Source organism: Elephantulus edwardii, unplaced genomic scaffold (assembly GCF_000299155.1).
Source record: "Elephantulus edwardii isolate Elephantulus edwardi_28Jun2011 unplaced genomic scaffold, EleEdw1.0 scaffold00132, whole genome shotgun sequence".
Lineage (NCBI taxonomy): Eukaryota > Metazoa > Chordata > Mammalia > Macroscelidea > Macroscelididae > Elephantulus > Elephantulus edwardii.
Window position 1 is genome coordinate 9,121,739 of NW_006399882.1, and position 9,283 is coordinate 9,131,021.

A 9,283-nucleotide genomic window follows, 5' to 3' on the forward strand; every position below is an offset into this window, starting at 1 on the left:
TGTGTCTAAAGACTCTCTGTCCACAGGTGTCTGACCCTGGAAGGTTCCTGCACAGCTTCCGGACACTCAGGGACTACGCTGCCAAAGGCTGCTGGGAAGCACAGGTGAGGCCCCTCGGCGGGTGGGGTTGTGGGGCAGGCCACAGCCTCCTATCAGGATTCTCCTCCTGTTTTGATCCTTTTATGTTAAATGTGCTTGTTTGGTGGGTGTCTTGGCTGTGCTCCGTGTTACTGTAACATCACAGGAGCTCACTAGCAAACGGAATTTCTCTCACAATTTGGGTGTCTGAACATCTGACTTTAGGGGACCAGCTCTCCGGCAGGCTCTCCCTGTAGGCTCTGGGGAAGGTCCTTGTCCCTTCAGCTTCTGCTTCCCGCTTCCTGGCAGGTCTAAGGTGGCCTCTGACTTCTCTCATCTTTTTACTCCACCTGCTATCTGCTCTCTCAGAGGAGACAGATTCAGATACTCCCTCTGATATCACTCACTTATCAGCATCCAGAGAAAGCCCATGGCTCGGGTGGGATTACAAACAGGCATACTAGGAATTAAGGAACCTGGTGGTGCAGTGACATGTTGTACTGCTAAATGTTACATGTTGCACTAAGCAGATCAACAGTTCAAGTCCATCCAGCACTTCTCAGGATAAAGAAAGTCCCCTCCTTTAAGAGACTTGGAAATGCCATGGAGGGTCGCTGTGAGAAATGACTCAGTGATCATGGGGATGGATAGAGTGGAGGCTACAGCACATTTTTGACTTGTTACTGTGGTTTGGATAAAGATTTACGGAGTGCTTTGATTGACGTTCATGCCCTTTGGATTCGTGATGTCAGTTGACAGTTAACAGTGCACTTGGTGGTGCATGCAGTAGTAGCAGCCCCCTTCCCACTTTCTCCTTGGGTTTCCATTTCTGTTGATCTTTCTTTCCATCCTTTTCCTCTCTGCCTTCTGCCTTTGACAAAAGCGGCACTTTTTTTCCTAATTATTTTATATTGATTTGCATACAAAGCTCTTATACATTGTGTTTCACACTTTCCTGCATTCACATTGTTTTATACCATCATTCCCATACGTGTGTAAACTTAATCCTCATTGAACTGTGCCCACCATTACCTCACCTTTTCAGGTCTCCACTGTGTCTTTCCCATTTCCTTTACCCCTTCCCTCAGCCCACCAAATTGTGTGACCCTGTGACCCCCTGCCCATGCTCACCCATCTCTGTTCCCATCCCTCCCCTCTTTCACCCCCTTATATATTTTACTAGTTATCCTGTTTTTTTTATTAATTTTAATAGACATTTACAGAGGTTTTGGATTTCCATTCATTCATTGCCGCACTTTTCTCCCTGCCCACCCCTCCCCACCAGCTCGCTACCCCCTCCGAAGAGAAAAAGAAAAAAAAATTCCTTCATTAGTATACAATTCCCCCACCCCGAGTACACTTCTCTATGCAACGTTAATTCTAGATTCCTGTGCTAACCATAATACTCAATTATATATCACTTCTAATCTGTTCTTTCCCTCATCTGTTTTAATACAATATGCATAATTTATCCAGTTTTTTCTGTCATACCCCAACCCTAATGTCAGACCCATTCTACAACAGTGGCACCATACAGTATTTGTCCCTTTGTGACTGAGATATTTCACTCAGCATAATGTCCTCCAGGGTCACCCACTTTGAATAATATTGCATGAGTTCCTTGTTTTTCAATGCGGTGTAGTATTCCACTGTGTGGATATACCACAGCTTCTCTATCCATTTGTTTGTTGATGGGCCCTTAGGTTGCTTCCAACTCTTTGCTATCATAAACAAGGCTTCAGTAAACATGGGTGTGCATATATCTGCTTGGATGGCAGACATGGTCTCTCTGGGGCATATTCCCAGTAATGGGATTGCTGGGTCAAATGGTATCTCTATTTGCAATTTTTTGAGAATGCGCCACACAGCCTTCCAAAATGGTTGTACCCAGTTATCCTATTTTTACAACTAACGTCTTCTGCAATATTTGAAAAAGTTCCCCTTTTGATCTCATGGTTGATTTTTCTATAGAATGATTCCTCTGATGATACTGATTACCTTACATGTCTATTGGTTGGTTGGTTGGCTGAAAGTTGAGATACAAGACTTGAGTTCAGTTGTAGAGCTGAAAGGTGACTGAAGGCCATAGATGCCCAGAACAATGTATATTTTGAAGAGCCACAATTCATTGCATAACATTAGAATTCTTTTAAGTGGTTGGGAAGTCAAAATGGTATTGAAAATGATTATGTGGAATGTTTCACTCCTGCCCCTACCCTGTCTAACTGTGCCTCTACCCTGTCTAGCCCAACTACCTGCCCCTGCCTCATCTACCCGTGCCCCTGCCCTGGCTACCCATCCTTAGCCTAGTTACCTGCCTCTAATCTAGTCTGTCCGTGCCCCTGCCCGGGCTACCCACCCCTACCCCAGCTGTCCCTGCCTCAGCTACTCACCTCTGCCCTGGACTACAATAATCTGTGGAAACTTAATTTACTGAAATTATAAAAAATTAAATGAGGGAAAATGTGAAAAAGAAAATTGAGCCAGAAAAATTTGGCTCAGCTGCTTTCAGAGAAGTCACTTCTACCAGACAGGAAATGATAGAAGAGACCATCCCGGAAAACTGTAGATGGTAACTCCAGGTGCAGGTTTTTCACAGCTGTGAGCTGGTGGTTGTCCATCAATTCCTGGGGCCTTGTTTGTTGCCAGTGCCTGCAGTGCAGCCCAACCTTCCTTCGATACCCTTGGTTCTTGATCATATGCTGCTTCCTGAAATGATTCCCTGTCAGTTCTTTTTAGTACAGAGACTCTGTGTGTGCCCTCGTCTTCTGACACTTCCTGGATCATTTGCTGTTTGGCCCTTCAGTGTTACAACTCACAGCTTTGGTGAATTGTTCCTCATTCATTTCAGCTTGAGAAATGCTGAGCGTGTTCTTCCTTTTTTGGTTTTGTCTTCTCAAGTTGCCCTTTGAAATCTTCTATTCAGCCTGCTAACTTCAGCATTCCTTCCCCATATTTTGGCTTCTTTTTATTCCTGTCCAAGTTTTGAGTCTTCTCTGATACCTATTTTTGTCTTTTCTTTTTTTCTCTATCCTTGTAATGACCTTTTGCTTTCTTCATGGATGATGGATGTCCTTGATGTCATTCCACATCTCATCTGGTCTTTGGTCATTAGTGTCCAATATGTCAAATCTACTCTTAAAATGATTTTTAAATTCCATTGGGATACACTGAAGATCGTATTTTGTTCTCATGGATTTGTTTTCATTTTCTTCAACTTCCATTTGAACTTGCATATGAGGAGCGGCTGGTCTGTTTCACAATCAACCCCTGACCTAGTTTTAACTGCTGTTATTGAGCTTTCCCATCTCTTTCCACAGATGTACATGTCAGTTGATTCCTGTGTAGTCCATAAAGTGAAGTCATAATCATGTGTATAATCATGCTTTATTATTTGGAAAAAGCATTTACAACTAATAAATCATTCGTTGTTTGACATTCTGTCGTGAAATTTTCCAGCTACTAGTTCTTCTTTGTTTCCAATTTTTGCATTCTAGTCGCTAGTTATTATTAATACCCATAATAATTTGACTTGATTGATTAATTTCTTTAACGGAAATTAATGAATTTAATAACATGCAGTGAATTTCAGACTACAAAAACTGATTAAAAAGTCAATTTTTTCATCTTTAGTTTTCATAGTTGGTATATATTTGAGTAATAGTTGTATTGAATTTCCTGGTATATGTGTTGATGTATCTTATCACTCACCTTAATATCATCCTACAAGGTATATCTTAAGTGGGAACACTAAGATAAGAGGATAAATGATGAACACTGCATTGGAACAGAACTGTTTATAAGGGATATATGATTAGGCATTATTTCTGTGACAACAGTCCAGAATAAAAGGTGCACAGCAAAGTGGACTGGGGGAAGGAGGAAATTATGCAACACTGAATGATTTTTTTAAGTGAATTGGGAGAAAAATGTGCAATAATGAATGAATGAATGAAAATACAACTTTTCTGTAAAATTTCATTAAAATTACCGTTTTTCTAAAAAGACAATCTTGAAATGCTCTCTTTAAAAATGAATGCCATACCATTCTTTGTCATTTCTGGCCTAGCAGATCATGTGATTGATTCTAAATGGCCAATATCAGTCTGTCTCAGCTCCCTAATACCTAGGATATTGATCTTTTTATGTTCCCTTTCCTTTTTTATAACTTCCAGTTTTTCTCCATTCATACTTTATATTTTCCATGTTAAGTTATTAGTGGATATTTGCAGCTGTTTCTCTTCATTTTGAGTCTTGCCACATTGGCCAGTGAAGGCTCTTGACCAGGTGAAAACTGTTCTCCACTCGTGTCGTTACAGTGAGCGCTCTGATGTGCAGCTCCTCCTCAGTCTCGGTGGCCTCCTCCCTGAGGGGCTCCTCTTGAGCCTCAGCGTTGTATCCAGCAATGGTCTTCGATTGTCCATAGAGCTTGTAAAGGCCTATTATTTGAGAAGTGAATGGCCAGTCCTGCTTTTTTTTTATTTTTTTGTGTGCGTGTACTGTCAAATCGGATCTGACTGGTACAGGAGGAGATTGTCCCTCCTTTTCCAGCAGAGCATCTGGTGGATCAGTCCTGCTTCTTAAGGTCTGCTGAAGCCTGTCCACCATGGGTGACCCTGCTGGTATTTGAAATATCAGTGGCATAGCTTTCAGCAGCATAGCAACATACAAGCCACCACATTACGACAAACTGACATACACATGTGGAAGATTCCCTTTTTGGGGATAAGCATCCCAAAATGTGTCACTGAACCCACTGTCCTCGACACAGCTTTGATGCATAGAAACTCTGTAGGATAGTACAACTGCCCTGGTGACTTTTCCTTTCCTTTTAAAACTTTTTATTATGACTTGAGTCAAAGTTTACAAATTAAATTGGTTTTCTATTCAACAATTCCACATTTTGATTTATGACATTAATTACAATCCCAACATTATAACAGCACTTCTCCCACTTCCTTCCTGGGTTTCTTGTTGTCATTCATCCTCCTGTCCTATTCGTGAGCATTATCTCTGGGCAGATGCTGCCCTTTTGATGTCACTTGGATGGCATTCTAAACAATGTGTGTCTCCCTGGAGTTGGTCATCTTTTAGGCCTGTCTATCATGTGCCTGAGTTGAGCCATGGGGGTGAGTTAATTTAAGGTCTGAAAGGTAAGTAAGGTCCCGGGTCCTCCTAGAGTTTTCTTGACTGTCGTCTTTACAGAAGCAAATTGCTGGCCTCATGCTTGACCAGCCTTTCAGGGAGAAAAGGCATGGTCTTCTGCTTCCCCCTAGAGATAAAGCCCAAAGCCACGGAGTTAGTGCTGTTAGTGTTGATGCTAATAGGGCAAAACAGCACTAATCCTACAGGACAGAATAGCACTGCCCTGTGGAGTTTTCAAGGCTGGAAGTCCTCACGGAAGCATACTGCTTCATCTTTTCACGTGGAGCAAATTGTTGGGTTTGTGTAGCCAATTTTTTTTCCATAAAAAAAGGGAATAAGACATTATTATTCTAACTGTAAATCAGTTGTAAAGATGTTAGTATGATATAAAATATGTAATGTACTAATTTGAAATAATGCATTTGCATTTTAATGTTAAGATCATAAAAGTGCTTATTATCCATGCTACTGAGTAAGGAACTTACTACATTTAGAAACTATTTAAAAGGTTCCTTGAAGAGGAGGTAAAGAAGTGAAGCTGGCCTATTCACATTGAAAATCTACACTATTTCTCTACATTTTGCCATCAAGGATCCCTGTGTTCTCAGATGGGCAGCCATGGCTAACATGTAGTGTGTATGCTTTCCCACAGTTGTCCCTGGCCAAAGCCTGTGCCCACGGGAACCAGCTTGGCCTGGATGAGAAAGCTAGCAATGAGATTGTCTGTCAGCTCTTCCAGACGTCCCGTGCCACCAGCAAGCAGCGCATCTTCTCGGTGCAGAAGGGGCTCAACGACACCATGAGGTAGGGTGGGGCCTCTAACCACTGACTTGAGGCATCATCACAGGCCAGCTCATGTCCTTCACCAAGCCTATCGGGGGCTGTGGGTATTTGTACAATACTACTGTCTGTTGTTATGTGCCATCAAGTCACTTACAACTCATAGTGACCCTATGTACAACAGCTCTGAACCCTGCTCTATCCTGTGCCAATTTCATTGTCTCTGACACACTCACCCTCATTCACCAGTCACTGAGCCAGTCTATCTCATTGAGGGTCTTCCTCTCCTGCACTGTCCCTCCACCCTCCCCAGTATGATGTCCCTCTCCAAGGACTGGTCCCTTCTAGCAACATACCCAAAGTATGTTAGACAAAGCTTCAGAATCCTTGCCTCTAAGGAGCATCCTGGTTTCACCCTCTACAGGCTGAACTTGTTCTCTTGGCTGTCCACAGTAAATTCAGTGCTCTTATCCAGCACCACAACTCAAAGGCATAATTCCCCTTTTATCATCCCTAGTCATTGTCCAGCTTTCTGATGCAAAGCAAGTGATTAGGAAGACCATGACCCTGATTAGGTGCACCTTGGCCTCCAGACTGACATTGTTGCTCCTCAGTACTCTTCAGAGGTTCCTGACAGTGCTGTCTAATCAGCTCTGCCCAGAGTGACTGCCGGGCTTCACAGAATTCTGTCCTGTTCCACCACTGTCCTTTTCCACAAATTTATCAGACCAAACAGAGACTCTGTTGTCTTGGACTGGATTCTCAAGAGAATCAAAACCAGTAGAACTTACATAAATAGATAATGAGACTCTGGTACGTGATTGCCAACTGAAATGTCATGATTCATATCTACTGCTTGTCCTAAGAGAGCAAGATAGACAGTCTCCTTCCATAAAGATTCACAGTCCTAGAATTCCCATGGAGGGCCACTGCATGCCAAGCTGGCTTCTCCTGGGCAGAAGCAGTGAAGCTGTATGTGCACACATGTACGGGGAAAGGGTGTGTCTTTGTATTATGTGTGGTGATCTTGTGTACAATACAACAAAACCTTGCCCCATCCTACCTCTGTCCAGTTCTACAGATTATTCGTCATCCCAAATTGGCACACTGTACCTCATCCTCTTGTTATGTGCTGTTGAGTTGAAACCAACGCACAGCTGACCTTCCAGTATGTTTTCAGGGGCAGTAAATGACACAGTAGGAGATTGCCCGCCCTTCTTGCCTGGAGCAACTGGTGGATTCCAACCACATGCTTTTGGGGATTGCATACAGAGCTCCCTGACTTAGTGGTCTATATTTTTAATATGTATGTTAACTAATAACATTATTTTGAGAGAGAGTGAGAGCTCTGGTGGCCTAGTGGTGTATGGAGCTATGATGTCAACCTGAAGGCAAGCAGTTCAAGTCCACCAGCTGTTCCATAGGAGAAGGATGGGCAGTTTCCTCCTGTATGATTTAAAACCCCTGAAAACTCTCTGGAGGCTAAGCTATGAGTTGATTGCAGTATAACAGTACACAACAACAACATCATGCATGTTTATAAATAATCCAAACCAAACCTACTGGCATCCAGTTATATTACATCATCAGGTTTCAGTGACTCCATCAGGTTCAGCTATGGTGCCTCTTTACAAGGGGATACTGCCCTTTCTCCCATGGACCCAGCAGCCCATCCTGTTACACACTGTGCCACCAGGGCTTCACTGTTTGGGGTTGGATAGTAGTGTCACTGGCTCTTTGCCACACGAGGGCATCTTCTTCAGGGCCACATCTCCTGTGCTCTCTGCCCATTTTCTGACGGCCTCCTGCCGCCTTCCTGCAGGTACATCCTCATCGACTGGCTGGTGGAGGTGGCCACCATGAAGGACTTTACCAGCTTGTGCCTGCACCTGACCGTGGAGTGTGTGGACCGCTACCTGCGCCAGCGGCCTGTACCCAGGCACCAGCTGCAGCTGCTAGGCATCGCCTGCATGGTCATCTGCACCCGGTAAGGGCCCCTTACAATGCCTTCTGGAATGTTCTTTAAGCAGTTACTGCCTCTCCAGGAAAGCTCTGGTGGGTAAGGAGTTGTGCTGCTAACTGTACAAGCAGTTAGAATCCACCACCGATTGCTGTGCAGGAGACAGATGGACAGTCTCCTCCCATGCAATTTACAGCCTCCAAAAACCCACTGGAGGGTCAGCTACAATGTCAATAGCAACAGGTTTGAGGGTTTTAACTTTTTACCTTACTTAAGGAGCCCTAATAGCACAGTGGATTGAGTATTGGACTGCCAGACGAAAGGACAGTGGTTCAAACTCGTCAGCAGCTCCACAAGAGAAAGGCGAGGCCATTGGCTTCAGTAAAGAGTCACAGCCTGGAACCCTCTTTGGGACACTTCTGTCTTCCCTGGCCACTGGGAGTGGAATCACTCACTGCCCACCAGCGCACGGCTCGGTGATGAGTCCTAGGAATGCTGTTCACATCAAAAACAGAAAACCCAAACTCGTTGCCCTCAAGTCTGAACAGACTCACAGCTCACCTGCCAGCAGATTTCCATGGCTGTCAGTCACACAGGAGGAGGCTGCCCTCAAAGCGGCTGGTGGAGTTGAACCGCCTGAGTTAGCAGCGCCCCTTCCTACAGAGTCAGCCACCAGAGCTCCCCTTTTCTTATACACAAACCAGTAACGAGACCTAAACCACTTTAGACTCCTGATCCTGATCCACTGTGGGAGCTGCAGGGTCCCTGAGCCAGGCAGTGCTGGCCCAGGCCACGGGCCCAGGCAGGTCTGGCCTGGCTGTTCCTTAGAGTGGGTACTGAGGGAAAGCTGAGAACAAGGTGACAGCGGCCAACCAGTGATGACCCTGCGGCTGGCCCTGGGCGTTCACCTGCCAGGCCACCTGTGCCCTCAGCCATCTGGATGCTGGTCATGGACAGGGCACACCAGCCACCAAGTTCTTCCCACAAACAGGGATTCTGAAGTTGTGGTGACTAGGGAGTCCCTACCCCAACCCGGGCCCTGGGGGACATTTGTGTGTCGGGTTCCCCACTCATCACTCTTCATCTTCATTTCCTCTCGCTTTTCCACTCACACCTTTTCACGTTCATCTCCCTTGGGCAGACAGGTACTATGTGAGCCTCAGGGTCCTGAGCCCATGTCGACCGCTGAAGTCAGGCCAGCTCTGAGTACTCTTCTCTATGTACAGCTTCATCAGCAGAGAAATCCTGACCATCCGCGAGGCCGTGTGGCTCACAGACAACACGTACAAGTACGAGGACCTGGTGCGGATGATGGGGGAG

General features: G+C 44.9%; 1 protein-coding gene across 1 annotated transcript in view; it reads left to right on the forward strand.

Annotated features, from left to right (window-relative positions):
* The window catches only part of CCNF (cyclin F), a 30,554-nt gene that overhangs the window by 12,652 nt on the left and 8,619 nt on the right, over positions 1 to 9,283 (forward strand). Inside the window, exons 8-11 of the mRNA XM_006893886.1 lie at positions 27 to 104; positions 5,876 to 6,027; positions 7,826 to 7,990; positions 9,190 to 9,280. Coding sequence (XP_006893948.1) covers positions 27 to 104; positions 5,876 to 6,027; positions 7,826 to 7,990; positions 9,190 to 9,280 — 486 coding nt within the window. The remainder of the gene's footprint in view (positions 1 to 26; positions 105 to 5,875; positions 6,028 to 7,825; positions 7,991 to 9,189; positions 9,281 to 9,283) is intronic.